Source organism: Convolutriloba macropyga, chromosome 3 (genome assembly GCF_964194025.1).
Source record: "Convolutriloba macropyga chromosome 3, txConMacr16.3, whole genome shotgun sequence".
NCBI classification, from domain to species: domain Eukaryota; kingdom Metazoa; phylum Xenacoelomorpha; order Acoela; family Convolutidae; genus Convolutriloba; species Convolutriloba macropyga.
This window is the reverse complement of record NC_134470.1, coordinates 49,630,023-49,650,004: the sequence shown is the minus strand read 5'-3', so window position 1 is coordinate 49,650,004 and position 19,982 is coordinate 49,630,023. Positions and strand designations below refer to the sequence as shown.

Below are 19,982 nucleotides of genomic sequence, written 5' to 3'. Positions count from 1 at the left end.
GTGTGTTCTATAGGAAGCCGATAAGACCTGAACTTCAGCCAAGTTTTTCCATAGGACTACAAAAAACGACCATTGAAAAAATCTTTTAATTGCTGATAGAAATCAGTGTCGAAGCCGTTAAGAACATGATCTGAACGCTTATAATGTGATATCTGACCTCTAAATATTGTGACAAGTCACTTTAAAGAACCTGATCACGACGTTGTCTATCCTTCCTTCTTTGTCGTATCATGTCTCTTTTGTTCTCATTATTTCAAGTTTCAATTGCTTCGTTTACTTGTTTGGTTTCATGACATCAAAAGTTACAACTCAATTCTCTTCTTACATGACTTTCAATAACCTTATCACATTACAAAGTGATACACAATCAACAAAACAGGGCATGCACTTTACAATATAATGGAGAAGTTAATACTGGGCATTAACATCCTCGGGGCCCAAAAACCTAACCCTAACCTTACGGGGGTTTGGGGTACACATGTTGCAGCTTAACGGCTGGTCTGGTTAAAAAACCTAAAGCTGTTTTTAATTCGCAAGACCTAGCGGTTTTGTCGGGTCTGGTGAAAATCCTGGTGACACGTCCTAGTGGACAAATTCCCCTGGGAGTCCACTCCTCCAGCAGCCAAACCACATCGCCCACTTCCAGAGCAGCTTCTTTTGAAGTCCACTTTCGTCTCTGATTCAGCGTGGGGACGTACTCTTGAAGCAGTCGTTTCCAGATCTGTTGCAGGCGCTGTTTGACTTGGGTCCATGATGTCGACTTCAGACTGGCTGACTCTTGAAAGAGACGTGTTGGCACATTCGCAAAGGGTCGTCCCAAGAGGAAATGATTAGGCGTGAGAGGGTCGTCGTCCTTGTTGTCGCTCCTCACGTGAGTCAATGGCCTGGAGTTCACAAGACATTCCGCTTCCGTGACAATGGTTGAAAAAACATCAGGTGTCAATTTTGCGGAGCCAAGATTGATGAGGAGAACTCGTTTAACTACTTGGACGAGTCTCTCCCACACGCCACCAAAATGAGGTGCAGAAGGTGGGTTGAGTCTCCATTCTATGGACTGGTTGAGAAGGTTGTTTCTGATGAAATCGTGGTCCAGTTGAAGCGGCTGTCGTCGTAGTTGCTTACGGGATCCCAAGAAGTTTGTCGCATTGTCAGACATCAAAACTCGCGGCTGGCCACGTCTTGAGATAAATCGTCTGATTGCTGTGATGCATTTGTCAGTTGACAAGTCTTCTGCTAGTTCCAGATGAATGGCTCGCGTGACGAGGCACGTAAAGAGGCAGATGTATGTCTTTACTTCTTTGTCTCTATGCATTACTGCAAATGGTCCAAGATAATCCAACCCAACGTTTGTGAAGGCTGCAGGCAAAGAACTGTCTTGAAACCTAACCTCTGGGAGGTCAGCCATTGGTGGCTGGAGGCCTACTGCTCGAAACCTTCGACACTCGAAGCATTTGATAGCAAGGCTTCTAAGGTTTTCGCGCACTCCAATGATGTGACATCTTTGCTGGATGTAATTCCTGGTATACTCTACGCCGAGATGCATGCAAATTTCGTGACATTTCTGAATAAAGAGTTTTACAATTGCTTCTTTTGAGTCCAAAATTAACGGGTGCTTTGCGTCAAGAGGCAAAGAGCTTCTTTTTGTCCTTCCACCGACGCGTAATATGCCATCTTTCACAAAAGGTGATAAGCACAACAGGCGGTCTTTCTTCTGCAGATCTTTTCCGTTTATAAGATCCTTAACAGTTCCAGAAAACGAGTTGAGCTGTGAAACTTGAAAGAGATGATTTCTGGCTTTATCAATGTCTTTCAAGGCTAGTGCTTTGCGTTCTTTTGTCTTTAGGTTATCTATGAACAGGAAAACTCTGGCTGTTGCTCTCAAAAGTCTGGTCCATTTTGAAAATTTCTCAATGTTGAAAACAGGTTCCAGTGCTGAAGTCTGTTGCATCGAGTGCGTTGCTTCTTGAGGAGCAAAGAAGGAAGGCCAATTTTTCTCAGGGTGCTTCAGAAACTCTGGTGGCGACAACCACAAGGAGTTAACGTCTTCTGGTAAAAATCCTCTAGATATGTGATCGGCCGGATTTATTTTACCAATTATGTGTCGCCAACAGCTGGTGTCCGTAAGGTTTCTAATCTCCTGAACGCGGTTGGCGATGAAAGTCTTAAGTTTTTCTTTTGAATTTATCCAGCCCAGAACAGCAGTACTGTCACTCCAGAAGATCGTCTCTTTGACTGGAACGGATAGGTGCTGAGCAACGAATTGCCAAAGACGACACCCAAGGACAGCTGCTTGTAATTCCAACTTTGGAATGCTTATTTGCTTTAGGGGCGCGACCTTAGAGCGCCCAATGACAAAGTTGGAGGAAGTTTCTTTGTCATTTGACGTTTTAATGTATATAACGGCACCGTATGCCAACTGTGATGCGTCGCAAAACACATGTAGCTGATTGGTACCACTACTGATATCAAAATGTGATAAGCTGCTTGGCATTTGAATTTGTGGTGAATCAAGATATTTGTCAATCCAGTCCTGGATTTGTTGCCGTTTTGACGAAGAAAGCAAGTCGTCCCATGATAGGCCTTCTTTCCAGGTATCTTGCAAGATTATTTTCAGTGTAATTACGATGGGAGCTATTATCCCCAGTGGTTCAAACAGGCAAGCTATTAAGGACAACAGTTTGCGCAAAGTGTACTGGGAAGCGTCTTGATCTATCTTCGACAATTTTTTATGAAAAATTATATCACTCGGGGAGTTCCACAGCAGTCCAAGAACTCGGTGGTCTTCAGTTTCACTTTCGATGTGTTCGGATTCTAGCATTTTCAAAGATTTCGGCTCGTTGGTTACAAACTTTGTTAAATTGAAACCACCCTTCTGGAGAGTCGACTTTAGATCAGAGACACACAACTGAGCATCTTCAGTTCTTTGGAAGGAATGAACGAAATCATCCATATAAAAACTTTTGTTGACAAGGTCAATAATTTCCTGTCTTGGGGCAAAGTCTTGAGCAGTGCGTTGTAAGACAAATATTGCAGTTGCTGGTGAACAACGTGCACCGAATATAAGCCTTGTGTACTGATATTGCCTGATAGTTTGATCTGTTGGCCACAAGAAACGGAGACAAGATTGATCTTCAGGGATTATGGCAATTTGCATAAACATAGCCTCTATATCAGCCATTACGGCTATTGGTTTTTCGCGAAAACGAAGTAAGATACCAATCAAATTGTTTATCAGATCGGGCCCAGACAATAAATTTGTGTTTAGCGATTGGCCTTTGAAAATTGAGGCGGCATTGGCTACTCGTCTTACTTTTCCTGGTTTGTTGGGGTTACTAACCGGATGGTGAGGGAGGTACCATATTCTTTCTGGCTGCGGATTCTCAAAGACCACTGGCTTTACGTAACCTTTCTCGATATCAGTTTGCAGGGTTGCATCGTATAGAACACTCAACTGATGATCTTTGGAAAGCCGACGTTGCAGGCTGCTTAGTTGGGCTTTCGCTACTGGATAATTGTTTTGTAACTGGACGTTATTCTTCCACAAAAGACCAATTTCATATCTGGTACGGTTGTGACGAATTGTCTTCTCGAAAATGTCGAGAGCTGATTCGCTGTCTTTTGAAAAATTTTTGGGTTCTTCTGGTTCAGTACCGGCGTTGTCTATTTTCCAAAAACTTCCAAAACTTCCAAATTTTCCAGAGCCTTATCGAATGGTCTGTAGCTATGTGACAGAAGGTTTGTTTCCGCGTGATATGATTCCTCTGCTTTGCGTTTCATTGGTCCCGTTATTGTCCAGCCTAAAAGGTTTCTGATAGCGAAAGGAGTTCCGGTCGGTCCTTGAAGAAATTCTCTTTCGAGAATGAACTGTGTCGCATCAACTCCTAACAAAAGCTGAATTTTGTTGTTGCCCAGATTTGGAAATTTGATATGTTTTAAATGAGAGTAGGTTGCGCAAGTCTCATTTAATTCTTGCACTGGTGCGTCGCTAAATTTCCAGTTGTTAATTGAATGCACATAGTTCAATCTGAAGAGTGGTTCATCATCATTATACCTACCAATATCAAGGCGGACCAAATTCGCATTGATAACTGAATGGTCAAAGGCGTGCATGACATTGAAATCAAACTGAATTGCCTTTGGGGCATTGATACCGTTTGCATTTGTATCAAGCACATAAGAGATTGTACTACCGTTGTCTAGTATGGCGTAGCATTCCACTTTTTCCTTGTTCTCGCCAAAAAGTGTAACCGGAATGACTTGCAGCTGATTGCGAGATTTTGCTGGAAAGCCAGGGTTGTAGGTTGGTGTATCAACTGTACTATTCATTTTTCTGTTCAACGGTTCGCACAGCGGGAGTTCGACATCTGTCAGGTTTGTTGTCTCGGTTCTCTTCTTTTGTTTGTCGGGGTCATGCAATAAACTATGATGCTTTCCATTACAATGACGACAAACGACTTTTGATGCGCATTCTTTAGCAGAGTGGCTTGGGCTCAAGCAGTTAAAGCAGAGTGAGTGTTTTTTGACCTCCAAGTTTCGTCTAGCTACATCAACCTTGTTGAACTGTTGGCATCGACCTATATAATGCTCTTGTTGATCAAAGGGGCATTTCGTTTTGACATTTTTTGTGACGATTGATGCGTTTTTCCCTGCATTTAGGTTTTGATTCCCTGAAAAACCAGGTTGTTGATTGTTAATGTTTTGTTTTCTGCTGAAGTTATTGCTTGTCTGAAATGACTTTTGATTATTCCTTCGATCATTGGGTCTTTGTTGATTGTTGGAGTTGCTGTACACGTTAGCTGAGAACTGATTCCTTTGTGAGCTGTTAGAAACCGTAGAATTGTTTCTTCGAATGTTTCCTTGAAATCCATTGTTGTTGCTGTTTTGAGGAATGGTTTCCTGCAATTGTTCACAGGCGCGAGAGTGTCGGTCCATCCATTACGAGAACTCCAAAATTCCTGGATTTTGAATATTGTTGTCAATGGTGTGCTCGCTCCATTTCATTTTGAGCGAGTTTGGGAGTTTATCACGTGCTAATTTAAGTAGATATGTAGCACTCAAGTCAGCGTTGAAGCCATGGGCTAGAAATGTTTGAACTATTTTCCGCAGGAGTGCTGCATAGCTAATTAGAGCTCTATGGTCATTGGCTTGGGGACGCTGCCAGGCTTCTAGTTCTTGAGTAAGTGCAGAAACCACGTTTTGGGGATTCCCAAAGCGTCTATTTAACTCGTTTAGCGCATCTTTGTAAAAATTTGGATTGCACAGATAACCTGATATACATTCCTTGGCAGGCCCGATGACGAAGGATTGCAGGTAGCTCATTCTTTCAGTATTTGTTATATCAGGGTTATTATGTATTGTAGATGTGAACATGCTGCTCCATTCGTTCCACTTTAAAGGATCACCATCATACTTTTGTATGCGAATGTCAGGCAGCTTTACAGACCGATGCGGATTTCGAAACCGGTAATTAAACTGACCTTGATCTGTGTTAGAATTCCAACTTAATGTAGTTGGTAACTGATTTGCAAAGACTGGATGGTTTTGCTGAGACACAGAAACTGGTAATTCGTAGTTAACAGGTGCTTGAACATATTGATTGCTGATTGCCGAGGAGGCGAATGCTGTAGGCCATTGATTACATGATGATGATATTGACCATGGTGTAGGGTTATAGTAAGGTCTCGACGAACAAGCAACTGAACCTTGTTGGGGGTGTAGCATAGTAGTTTGAACTGTGTCAAATCCATGAACAAAACTTGTAATGCATGTTGGCAAATTGTGGATGTTCGTCGTATTTTCAGAAAAGAAATAGTTTCCACTCTCAAGAGATCTTTGTAATGTTGCGTCCTGATTGACAATTGTACTGGTCATTACAGTTTGCTGTGAAGCAGGGCTCTGTAGGACCATATTTGGAGTTACATTTTGTTCGTGTAGTCTCTACTGAAGACCGGTTCAGAATTTTCCTGCTAATTTGGAGCTGTTATTGAAATTTGATCTGTAGAAGTTTCGGAACTTTCAGCTAAAAATGATTCAGTATTTGAAGGTTCGTCATCAATTGGCTCACTGATGTGAATTCCAGTTTTGTCGCTATTGGTGAGCTCCCTTGACTTTCTTGCGTTTGTCTCAACTACTGTGGAGGCTGTTGTTCGATTGCTTTGAGTAGAGGCTGCACTGTTTGGACAAGAAGTAAGAGTTCGGCGGAGCATTTCGTGTCGCTTCACTTTTTGGGCTACTTCCATCTTCAATCGAATGAATTGATCAGCTTCTGCCAAAGGGCCTTCAGCGTCCTGATTGTCTGATTCCGTTAACTCATCAACTATATTTTCGATTTCTCCCATAAGACGTTTAAACTCTTCATGCGTTAAAGAAACAATTTCTATTTCAGTGTTATTACTTACTTGAGCCTCTATCTCATTTTTCAATTCCTCGATCGTATTTAGCCTTCTATAGAAGAGCCGTATAGTGCCGGCGATTGACTGTTTTCGTCCTTTCATTTTCCTGTTGAACGCTTTTGACTTTCGAGCTAATTGACGGTAACTATAGGAACACGCACTTACAGATGATGTGTTTGAGTGCAAGTATTGTAAGCAAGGGTACTTCTAAGTGTGAAAAAGTATAATACGAGGTACCTACTGGGGCTGGCGAGGGCAGCAGTGGTGTGGGAGTGCGTTGGCGCACGGCTGATGGAGCTATAACACGACTAAATGTCAATAAAGTCAGTAGGAGGCGCCCAATGGAGCTGGCGATGGCAGCCGGGGTGATGGAGTGCGTTGGCGCACGGCTGATGGAGCTATGACACGACTAAATGTCAATGAAGTCAGTAGGAGGCGCCTACTGGAGCTGGCGATGGCAGCTGGAGTGATGGAGTGCGTTGGCGCACGGCTGATGGAGCTATGACACGACTAAGTGTCAATGAAGTCAGTAGGAGGCGCCTACTGTGGCTGGCGATGGCAGCTGAGGTGATGGAGTGCGTTGGCGCACGGCTGATGGAGCTATGACACAACCAAGTGTCAATCCAGTCAGTAAGAGGTGCCTACTGGAGCTGGCGATGGCAGCTGGGGTGAAGGAGTGCGTTGGCGCACAGCTGATGGAGCTATGACACGAGTAAGTGTCAATAAAATCAGTAGGAGGCGCCCAATGGAGCTGGCGATGGCAGCTGGGGTGATGGAGTGCGTTGGCGCACGGCTGATGGAGCTATGACACGACTAAGTGTCAATGAAGTCAGTAGGAGCCGCCTACTGGAGCTGGCGTGGCAGCTGGGTTGATGGAGTGCGTTGGCGCACGGCTGATGGAGCTATGACACGACTAAGTGTCAATGAAGTCAGTAGGAGGCGCCTACTGGAGCTGGCGATGGCAGCTGGGGTGATGGAGTGCGTTGGCGCACGGCTGATGGAGCTATGACACGACTAAGTGTCAATTAAGTCAGTAGGAGAAGCCCACTGGAGCTGGCGATGGCAGCTGGGGTGATGGACTGCGTTGGCGCACGGCTGATGAAGCTATGACACGACTGAGTGTCAATGAAATCAGTAGGAGGCGCCTACTGGAGCTGGCGATGGCAGCTGGGGTGATGGAGTCCGTTGGCGCACGGCTGATGGAGCTATGACACGACTAAGTGTCAATGAAGTCAGTAGGAGGCGCCTACTGGAGCTGGCGATGGCAGCTGGAGTGATGGAGTGCGTTGGCGCACGGCTGATGGAGCTATGACACGACTAAGTGTCAATGAAGTCAGTAGGAGGCGCCTACTGGAGCTGGCGATGGCAGCTGAGGTGATGGAGTGCGTTGGCGCACGGCTGATGGAGCTATGACACAACCAAGTGTCAATGAAGTCAGTAGGAGGTGGCTACTGGAGCTGGCGATGGCAGCTGGGGTGAAGGAGAGCGTTGGCGCACGGCTGATGGAGCTATGACACGACTAAATGTCAATAAAGTTAGTAGGAGGCGCCTACTGGAGCTGGCGATGGCAGCTGGGGTGATGGAGTGCGTTGGCGCACGGCTGATGGAGCTATGACACAACCAAGTGTCAATGAAGTCAGTAGGAGGTGGCTACTGGAGCTGGCGATGGCAGCTGGGGTGAAGGAGAGTGTTGGCGCACGGATGATGGTGCTATGACACGACTAAGTGTCAATGAAGTCAGTAGGAGGCGCCTACTGGAGCTGGCGATGGCAGCTTGGGTGATGGAGTGCGTTGGCGCACGACTGATGGAGCTATGACACGACTAAGTGTCAATGAAGTCAGTAGGAGGCGCCTACTGGAGCTGGCGATGGCAGCTGAGGTGATGGAGTGCGTTGGCGCACGGCTGATGGAGCTATGACACAACCAAGTGTAAATGAAGTCAGTAGGAGGTGGCTACTGGAGCTGGCGATGGCAGCTGGGGTGAAGGAGAGCGTTGGCGCACGGCTGATGGAGCTATGACACGACTAAATGTCAATAAAGTTAGTAGGAGGCGCCTACTGGAGCTGGCGATGGCAGCTGGGGTGATGGAGTGCGTTGGCGCACGGCTGATGGAGCTATGATGTGACTAAGTGCCAATGAAGTCAGTAGGAGGCGCCTACTGGAGCTGGCGATGGCAGCTGGGGTGATGGAGTGCGTTGGCGCACGGCTGATGGAGCTATGACACGACTAAGTGTCAATGAATTTAGTAGGAGGCACCTACTGGAGCTGGCGATGGCAGCTTGGGTGATGGAGTGCGTTGGCGCACGGATGATGGAGCTATGACACGACTAAGTGTCAATGAAGTCAGTAGGAGGCGCCTACTGGAGCTGGCGATGGCAGCTTGGGTGATGGAGTGCGTTGGCGAACGGCTGATGGAGCTATGACACGACTAAGTGTCAATTAAGTCAGTAGGAGAAGCCTACTGGAGCTGGCGATGGCAGCTGGGGTGATGGAGTGCGTTGGCGCACGGCTGATGAAGCTATGACACGTTGAGTGTCAATGAAGTCAGTAGGACGCGCCTACTGGAGCTGGCGATGGCAGCTGGGGTGATGGAGTGCGTTGGCGCACGGCTGATGGAGCTATGACACGACTAAGTGTCAATGAAGTCAGTAGGAGGCGCCTACTGGAGCTGGCGATGGCAGCTGGAGTGATGGAGTGCGTTGGCGCACGGCTGATGGAGCTATGACACGACTAAGTGTCAATGAAGTCAGTAGGAGGCGCCTACTGGAGCTGGCGATGGCAGCTGAGGTGATGGAGTGCGTTGGCGCACGGCTGATGGAGCTATGACACAACCAAGTGTCAATGAAGTCAGTAGGAGGTGGCTACTGGAGCTGGCGATGGCAGCTGGGGTGAAGGAGAGCGTTGGCGCACGGCTGATGGAGCTATGACACGACTAAATGTCAATAAAGTTAGTAGGAGGCGCCTACTGGAGCTGGCGATGGCAGCTGGGGTGATGGAGTGCGTTGGCGCACGGCTGATGGAGCTATGACACAACCAAGTGTCAATGAAGTCAGTAGGAGGTGGCTACTGGAGCTGGCGATGGCAGCTGGGGTGAAGGAGAGCGTTGGCGCACGGCTGATGGAGCTATGACACGACTAAATGTCAATAAAGTTAGTAGGAGGCGCCTACTGGAGCTGGCGATGGCAGCTGGGGTGATGGAGTGAGTTGGCGCACGGCTGATGGAGCTATGACACAACCAAGTGTCAATGAAGTCAGTAGGAGGCGCCTACTGGAGCTGGCGATGGCAGCTGGGGTGATGGAGTGCGTTGGCGCACGGCTGATGGAGCTATGACACGACTAAGTGTCAATGAAGTTAGTAGTAGGCGCCTACTGGAGCTGGCGATGGCAGCTTGGGTGATGGAGTGCGTTGGCGCACGGATGATGGAGCTATGACACGACTAAGTGTCAATGAAGTCAGTAGGAGGCGCCTACTGGAGCTGGCGATGGCAGCTTGGGTGATGGAGTGCGTTGGCGCACGACTGATGGAGCTATGACACGACTAAGTGTCAATGAAGTCAGTAGGAGGCGCCTACTGGAGCTGGCGATGGCAGCTGAGGTGATGGAGTGCGTTGGCGCACGGCTGATGGAGCTATGACACAACCAAGTGTCAATGAAGTCAGTAGGAGGTGGCTACTGGAGCTGGCGATGGCAACTGGGGTGAAGGAGAGCGTTGGCGCACGGTTGATGGAGCTATGACACGACTAAATGTCAATAAAGTTAGTAGGAGGCGCCTACTGGAGCTGGCGATGGCAGCTGGGGTGATGTAGTGCGTTGGCGCACGGCTGATGGAGCTATGACACAACCAAGTGTCAATGAAGTCAGTAGGAGGTGGCTACTGGAGCTGGCGATGGCAGCTGGGGTGAAGGAGAGCGTTGGCGCACGGCTGATGGAGCTATGACACGACTAAATGTCAATAAAGTTAGTAGGAGGCGCCTACTGGAGCTGGCGATGGCAGCTGGGGTGATGGAGTGCGTTGGCGCACGGATGATGGAGCTATGACACGACTAAGTGTCAATGAAGTCAGTAGGAGGCGCCTACTGGAGCTGGCGATGGCAGCTTGGGTGATGGAGTGCGTTGGCGCACGACTGATGGAGCTATGACACGACTAAGTGTCAATGAAGTCAGTAGGAGGCGCCTACTGGAGCTTGCGATGGCAGCTGGGTCGAAGGGGAGCGGTGCAAGACTGGTTCCAAAGAAACATCATGCTCGTCTTGGTATTGTAGCCTTTGAAAAAACTTCACAGGAACCGAATAGTTCAAATATATATTTTTTAATGACAACAACTACAAAATTATGTCACCAATAAGAGCTTGTTTTTGTACCCTAGCTTTTCTCAAAAATTCAAACTAAAAAACGGTGTTCAATTTGGCATATAGTTCCTCAACCCAATATTTGAATTGTCTATCCGTCAATTCGTTTTTTTTAAACCACTACCAACTTACAATAGGCCCCGAAGCTTATTTGATAGTTTTCCGTAGAGAACGGCTTTCAACTCTCAAAATGATGCTTCCTCCTGACCTTGAATACGAGCAAACCATTTGACTACTTCCCGACTGTTATTTTCAATATTTTGTACTCACAGAGTTGACGTTGACCAAGAAAAAAATTGACTCGTTACCAACAGTTGTAGCACTCCTATTACACATTCATGAAGGACCACTTCCTTGCTGTCTCATCTCCTTGAGGTAAACTTGCTTCATTTGTTGGTGGAAATCATCGAAGCGCCAATATGATCACGACGTTGTCTATCCTTCCTTCTTTGTCGTATCATGTCTCCTTTGTTCTCATTATTTCAAGTTTCAATTGCTTCGTTTACTTGTTTGGTTTCATGACATCAAAAGTTACAACTCAATTCTCTTCTTACATGACTTTCAATAACCTTATCACATTACAAAGTGATACACAATCAACAAAACAGGGCATGCACTTTACAATATAATGGAGAAGTTAATACTGGGCATTAACAGAACCTGAAAGATGGAAACTGTCCAGAAACTAAAACTATTTTTTGAAGACTCGTTCAAACTCGAAGAGGCATAATCTCGCATAGCAAATTGATTGGCTAGCAGTTTCAAACTTTTGATAACTGTAATATGTGGAAAATTTTTGCAAGCCGTATCGGAGAACATTGCGAAAATTATAGTAAAAGGGCTCTAAAATCCGCATTTTTCACAAAAATTTAGCTCATATACTTTGCAACAATGCTTTGAAAAAAGAAGTTTTATTTATAAACTCTCTGAAAGTTTTGGACAGCTAAGCTCTTTTCGTCCCATCTACGTCAATGTTTCTTTAATTTCTTTATTCGTCTTGCCACAGTCTTGAATCGCACTCTTCGGGGTGTTGGCTATATTTTCATTAATCCGCCGTTGCTTCCTGATCGTTTTAACAATTTTTAACATTTTTAAATCATTTTGTAGAATTGCGCTGAAAGGCGCTCAAATAAACAAAAAATTTGAAAAAAAATTCCTAAAAGTTCAGCGCATTTCTTACACATTTAAGTGAATTACCAGGAAAGGTTTTTCTGTGCTGAATTTTTCGGCGCATTCTTACCTTTTATCTTATCGGCTCTTTGCTGATGCAGATCATATAAGATCTCGTATGGCAAACTGCATAATCTTGGAAAGAAATAGGAGGAGCAGTTTTAGGACAACTCTTGGAAGACAGCAGTGCGAACATAGTTATTTGAAAAACAGAGAAAGTTCACAAAAGAGTCAAATATTTACAAAAATACAATTTTGTCAACAGGAAGTATGCAAAAATTCGACAAAATTTTCCCAAAAAATTTTCATACGTAACGTAGCAAGATCTTGGTTTGCTAAATTGTAACTATAATACATGTTGAAACTTCATGATTCGGTCTTCCTTTTGAAAAAAAAGTTATTGTCGAAAAACTCCCCGATCTTGGATGTTGCTTCCAAATTTCACACTGATCAGGATAGGAGTTGGATCTATTCTGTTTTCCCTCCCTCTCCCGCACCATCATCCTGGGGCATATAACTTTTACGCTCCCAAGGCGCACGTGCTCTTTTTACATAGTAAAGTGCTATATAACAATACATTAACTCTAGTTCGGGGCATAACATATTGAGTCCGAAACAATACATTTTAGGAATTTTAGCACGATCCTAATGAGATATTTCACGTTTCGCGCTTCTGTGTTGCATTAATTATTAGTCTTTTTCAGCCAAGATGATGAAGAGCGCAGTGCACTTCAAGCGAGCTAGTCACCATAGAGTGTACTGGTGGTTGGATGGTGAGGAGGAGAGCTATGAGGATGACACAGACACCAACGAGATCACCCTCACCTTCTTAAAGCCAAATGCAAGGTTGCAATTATTGTCTCTTTAAAGCCCGGGTTGACCACCATAGATAATTTTTGGCAACCATATGCAGGCCATATATGACGTCATACAAAAGTGGCAACCATATACCTGACCATACATATATTTGAAACGTATATTATCTCTTAGTGCACAAACTCTTCAATTTCAGTTGACTTTTGGATTTCCATGGTTCAAAGTAGGGGTATCTTCAGAGAGAACAATTTCTGGCATTTAGGTCAAACTTTCAGACTGAAGTTAAACTCTTGTTTTACATCTGGAATAACCCGAATCCAGAAACAAACGCGTAGCAATCAGGGCTAACTATTAGTGAAAAATCTTTTTTGAGCCTGTGCCATTATACCCACCCTAAAATTATGTTGATTACGGTAATTGGAACGGCTGTACACTCTAGATACTAGCCATCATAAGCTGGGAGCGGTACTATAATCAGAAAGTCGTTATTTTTCTCTTGCCGCAAAGGAGACAAATTTTAACGCTAAATGTGAATGCGGTGGATTTATGTGTGATTCCCACTAGAATTTTAGTTCTTTTGCAAAAATTGACCGAAATTGACATATTAATAGGTAAATTGCGTAGGACGCGTCCTTTAAGTTAAGGGTCACTAGCGAACTATAAACGACATCATTCATGCCAAATACGAAGGGAGTTTGTTTTGTGGTTGTTTTAGTATAGTATATGGACTCGAAGCTGTTTTTCACTCGTTTTAAACTATGAGCATTATAAGATTTGAAATTAATGGGTGATGAGATTTAGTGACTTAGTGAATTTTTATTATCGTTTTTGCATTGTTTGCTTATTTTTGCTTTTTGGCTCAGACGTCTTGTCAATGGCTCCGTTAAAAAAATGTGCTTCTCAATAAAAATAAAAAAATCTTTCTGACATTCAAGTTTAGTTTTCAGTTTTTGGCAAAAATTATGAAGGTTCTCTGATAAAAATTTGTTTTGCATCAGTAGCAATTTGTCCAAATTAGAATATAATCTGTTCAAAGTACATTAATTTTTTTTTATTTTGCATTTTAAAAATCATTATGTGATACCCAAACTCCCTGTGATACCCAAAAAATAATCTTTTTCCTGATTTTTGAGGTATCTCAGATTGTATTCATCTTTTTGGAGTTTTCCCATCTTCAGCTATTGCAGATTGAAATTTGCTTGAGAACTGGCATCTTTCGACAATTTCTGTGTCTTTTGTTATTTTTTTAAATAATATTTTTTCAGTAGCAAGCATTTTTTGAACATTTGATCAAAGGAAGTTTGTTTTGTGGAAGTTTGTTTTGTGGTCGTTTGTTTTAAGGAAGTTTGTTTTGTGGTCGTTTTAATATAGTATATGGACTCGAAGCTGCTTTTCAATCATTTTGAAATATAAGCATTATAGAATTCTAAAATGATGGCTGATGAGATTTAGTGAATTAGTGACTTTTTAATATCTTTTTTTGTTTTAAATTAGTGCATTAACCTATTTTTTTCTATGTATTAACTTGTTTCGGATTTTTTTGCTAATTTTTACATTTTGGCTCAGACGTTTTGTCAATGTTTCTTTAAAGAAAGTTTTGCTTTACCTAGAAAATAAGAAAAACTTTTTTGTCTTTAGGTTTTATTTTTTTTTGCATTAATTATGAATATTTACTGATAAAAATGTGTTTTATTTCAGTAGCAATTTGTTCAACTCAGAACATAATCTGTTCATAATACATCAATTGTTCTAATTTTAATTTTTTACAAAATTTATTAACGTGATAACCAAACCCCAATTAACAATAAATATCTTTTTTCCTAATTTTTGTGGTAACTCAGGTTGCTTTAATATTTTAGTGTTTTCCATTTTCAGCAATTAAACATTGAAATTTGCTTTGAGAGTTACATTTTAAAGAAATATATTCTCAGTGCAACCTTTGAATATAACCTTTGAGAGTTTTATTTAAGAAAAAACCTATAAAGAAACCTTTAAATGTAAGCTTTTTGAGTTATATTTAAAAAAGATATATTCTCACTGAAACCACTTTTTGAACCCCTGACCGAAGGAAGTTTGTTTTGTGGTCAATTTGTTATAGTATATGGACTCCAAGATGCTTTTTACTCATTTCAAAATATTAGCAAGAAAGGATTCGAAAGCTATGGTTGATGAGATTTAGTGACTTAGTGACTTGTTTTTACCTTTTTTGTATTAAGTTATTGTATTAATTTATTGTTCTAACTTGTTTTTTTCTAAGAATTATCTTTTTTTTGCATTGTTTGCTAATTTTTTGCATTTTGGCTCAGACGTCTTGTCAATGGCTCCGTTAAAAAATGTGCTTCTCAATAAAAATAAGAAAATCTTTCTGACATTCAAGTTTAGTTTTCAGTTTTTGGCAAAAATTATGAGGGTTCTCTGATAAAAATTTGTTTTATTTCAGTAGTAATTTGTTCAAATCAGAACGTAGTCTGTTCAAAGTATATCAAATTTTGTAATTTTGCATTTTAAAAAACTATTCACGTGATACCAAAATTCCCCTTTAACAATTAAAATCATCTTTTTTCCTAATTTTTGAGGTAATTCAGATTGTTTTTATATTTTTGGAGTTTTTCCATGTTCAGCAATTACCCATTGAAATTTGTTTTGAGAGCTGACATCATTCGACAAATTCTGTGTTTTTTGTTATAAATAAAAAAAATAGTTTCTCAGTGCAAGCTTTATTTTGGACCCCTGAGTGTCTCATGGACTCGGAAGTTTATTGACGGCAATGTTGCAATGAATAGGGAAAATTTTCTCGGAATTAAGTAAAGATTTTGTTAATACTAAAAATTGTTCAATTTTGATTAACTCTGAACAAGCTATGTGTTTGTGCAAGGACAACTTTCTTCATTGATGTTAGCCAGCCTCGAACGTGAACTAACAAATTTTCAATGTAATGAGGTTAAAACATCCAAAATTCCACATTTTTTTGCCATTTCCTATTCGTTTTCTTATCAACTATCAGTTGATGCCTGCTTTCTGGGGGATATCAAACGAAAACAGTCAGTCATTTTCAACAATTGCAGCCTTCATATTCTGGTGCAGCAAACTTTCGACAATTAATGTAAACAATTTGCCTTTCTTAGAAAATTTTACGACTAGTGAGGACAAATCTATTTATTTTTGATTTACAAAAAAGTTTATTGATGGTTTCTTTTCAAAGTACAAATTACAAGATCGGAAATATTTATTTCTTCTTCATTGTCACATTTATGAAGCTAGTTTTGAAAATTTCGCGGGAAATATATACTACTGTCGGATGTCGCAAACTATTTACCGCAAACTATGAATTCTGTCACAAAAACGTACAAACCTGGGTCACATTAATTATCTGAAGATCAATTTTAATTGTTTTTCATGCTATAAGTTGTCAATTATCCATGAAAAAGTACGAAATTCTTTAGAATTTGACTAAATAGGTTCAAAATAAGGCTGTCCTTAGTCTTCACTAGATAAATTCTTATTTTCATATTGAACATTCTGGTTGAAGCTTAGCTACGTTAGCAAGTTTTTTTAATTTCCTACAAAAAAATGTAGTAACAAACTGTCTTAGCAATGGTCTTGAGATCAATTAATTAGAGTATGTATCAATTTCTGAATTTTAATGAAAAGATGAATAGTATTTCAAAAAAAATTCTAACCAATGCTGATGGTTTCCAAAATCTAGAAAACAATCAAAACCTCTAAAGTTGCAAAAAAGAACTATTCGATAACAAGAAGACGAGGGCAAGATGTAATTATATTAAGTTCGGCATGCGATTGGCTGCCGCTTCGTTGTTAACTTGATTATGTAAATATCAATTAAAAAGGCAAAAAAGTGTGTCCCACAAAGTGATGAAATGCAAACCTCTATTGGATCATTATGATAGAACGTTTCAAATATATTTGGTCCCATAAAATTACAACGCCATCAATTGTCCCAAAAGTCAAAGACCATACTTAAAAATTGCAAAAAATTTGATGTCAAATTGATGTCAAATTACTTAAAAATTTGATGTCAATTTGTATGTCAGGAGTATTTTGAACGTGTTTGCGTTGCAACTTTATGCGAAAAACTATCATGTAACCGAAGCTCTGTGCTGCGGCATTTTGTACAGAGTTTCAGAGAGATGGAAGGCAGGTGAAGGTTTAAAAAACTCTTAGACATGCATATGAGCATTAATATTGTAATATATGCGAGTTCTAAGTTTGAATATTAATCTGTCAAATGTTTGCTAGATTTCAACATTAAGCTACTGAGTTTGAGGCAATTGTTCAAATTGAATGAAAATTTTAATTAGACCATTTTTGTTTATGAAAATACCCAGCCCACAGAAATCTTCTATGTTCCAGACTGCTTGTTAAAAGTTTCGGTGCGTGCGTATGCTCGTTCAAACGTACCTATGAAAAAAACTCAATACCGTAAAATTTGGAACTGTTGTCGAATGTATCTCAATAAGTCCATCTTATTTTTAAAATGCGATGTGACCCTCTGGGTCAAGTTGTTCGGTGTTCCCCATTAAAACTTGCTTTTGGCTCATAACCCCAAAAAAGTGTTTTATGAGAGAAGGGTAACTTAGACGTCGCTGTGCTGAAGCATTTTGTTTTTACAGTTACAGTGAGCTTATAAAATTGAAACGCAAGCCAACCTCCAAAAACAAAAAAACTATGCATGCATATGATCAGCGATATTCCGATGTGCAGTTTTCAAAAATTGAACCTTGACATTAAACGTTTGCTAGCGTTTCCAATTCAAGCTACGGAATACTACCATCACATTCACATTTAACAAAATCTTCGGAAGCAGTAAATCTTTCAGCAGTCCCTTGTTGGAATCAAATAATTGTCAGGCTAAACTGACATTTTCATTTACTGTATTTTTTGCTCATGTGTTAGTGCGCCTATCTCAGTGGACCTTCTTGTGCCAGTGTGCCTATCTAAATTGGCTACATGATGCAACCCATATATGCATAGTCCCATGATCAAAATAAATTGAGATCCCCGAGAAAAAACTTAATGTCCCCACATAGGGGCAAACAATAATCCATGATTTCGTTTAATTTGTTTTTGTTTAGAACAAATTTTTTGCTAGTATAAGGTTTCTACAGATCCAGTGACTTCTCGCAGCGCAATTACTGTAATCTTGACTGAATCAGGTCACAATCACATTCCGACTTCATGAAATTTTATAGTATAGAAATTTGTATTTCCATCGTTAGAAGGCTTCTAACTGGTGACTGGCTAGCGCCCAAAACTCTATCCAATTTGAAAGGTTCTTCGAAAAAAGTGAGTCGCCTGGCCATTAAGTACAGATTGTTGTCCCCGTTGCTCTCTCTCAATATATAAGATATTTGATGCGCGAGATAATTACTTTCTCTTCCAAGTAATGAAAGTAATACTTCACTGAAATATAGCTATTAAAACAACAAGGAAAAAATCGGTTCTTTGATGGAATTGAGCCTAAGGATTACCCAAGAATAGAGAATTAAAGAACACAATCAAATACTATCCTGTTATTCAAAACTAAAATTGAAATTCAACTTACATCAGTTGGAGAAATCCCGATACCAATAATTCAGTGTAATTTAATCTATTCCAAATGTCGGTTATTCACTTTCTTTCCAACATTCTTTTTACCTCAGCAAGTTGAACTCAAGTGTCAACTTCGTCTAATTAGTGAGTCAAACTATCACTAATTTATTCAAGGACACTCTGCTTTTCAGATTCGCAAGTTTCTCTCTGAGCATTTTTCTCGCATGAGGGTACTCAACCTTATCAGTCTTATATCCGCAAAACGTAACATGTCGTTCCTTTTAAAACTTTTTGATCTAGCGTCTAAGGGTAATAGTGAGTGTAAAAGCTCAGTCACAAGATGTAATTTATCTAGGTGAATGTTTGCTCGAGATGACGGGAGCTGCGTGTTTAACTCGGTTTGATGGTTTCAGATTATGGCACTACCCATATTTAATGCTCAACAAAATGTGCAAATTTACGCACACTCGTTTGTTACAGTCCCAGTAACGGATACGCATCCGATTTCACCTATGGTACCTATGTTTCCCGTTTAGGCTGGCGCAGCGTTTAGTTTATATAAATTTTTAACTTAGGATCACAGAAAATGGAAAACGAAATATTAACTCTTTCTGTCCTTTTTTCGTTGTAAAATAGTTTAACTGCTATTACTTTGAGATTGAAAGGCAATTTCTCTGAACTCTTCATGTCTGAACGTGGTCTCGGTAAACTGTTTTGACTCTGGAAAAAGTGTTGTTTCTTTCAAAGAAGGATGAAAAAAATTCGCATTTCATCTTTTTCTTTGTTTAATTTAGAGGCCAAAAGAACAAATTTGAGTGCGAAAAAGCCCGTTATTTTTCTCAATGCCTACAAAATTGTCCCAGGAATGACCAGTCAAAATTTCAGGACAATCGGGCTTGGGGAGTAGGGTTTTGAGGACTTGCGGGGGGGGGGGGTGACCAGAGAGTGGCAGATCAATATTTCATGCTCTGAGAACTCAATCAAAAAATTAGTGTGCATGCCATTTTTTGTTTGCCGATGAACTTAAGCAAACACCAAGACACTAGCAAATCACCTATTCCTTAAACCCTATTTCCTACTAGCATTCATTCACAATTTTGGATTTCCCACTTTATCAATCTATTCTCAAATTACATCGCTGTGGAACAATATCACAAGATGTCAGTCTTAATCAACAGAAAAGGCACCATTTTAAACAATTGCAGTCGGTACAACAAACGAAAACCAATTCTAACTGATGAAATAGAATCGCCTCAATCTTGAATTCCAGGAATTCAAAAATTATCATTCGAAAATTACATCGAGACTACGAGCATATTAAAGCAGTCAAGCCGAACTGCTTGTTCAACAATCTTACAATGTTCAGGGAGCTCAGCTCATCGTTCTGGAAGTAGTACGCAACTGTGATAGTTGCAGTGATGAGATCATTCATAGGCGTTTTACCGGTTTTCTTGTTCATGCTACTTCTCTTACGCTCGATAGAATTTCTAACGAATTAGGCCTAGATGTTAACGAAAGGCCTTTGCTGAGCAATTGCTTCAAGACCGCTCTTCATTAGATCCTACAGCCTTTATCCCTAAAACCGTTGACATTTTTGACTCTAATTTTAATTGCGTGTGCGCTGCACTTTGCACAATTTTGACCGGAAACCCAAATCAAGGCAGAAAAATTTTAAAAAATTATTCGTTCTTTACGGAAAGAAGGC

At 41.2% G+C, this 19,982-nt stretch overlaps 1 protein-coding gene across 3 annotated transcripts in view; it reads left to right on the top strand.

The window, feature by feature from the left end:
- Positions 1 to 19,982, top strand: part of LOC142336253 (uncharacterized) — a 372,851-nt gene that overhangs the window by 72,259 nt on the left and 280,610 nt on the right. For all 3 annotated transcript variants that reach the window (XM_075384943.1, XM_075384942.1, XM_075384941.1), the window contains one exon: positions 12,616 to 12,757. In XM_075384943.1, coding sequence (XP_075241058.1) covers positions 12,616 to 12,757 — 142 coding nt within the window. The remainder of the gene's footprint in view (positions 1 to 12,615; positions 12,758 to 19,982) is intronic.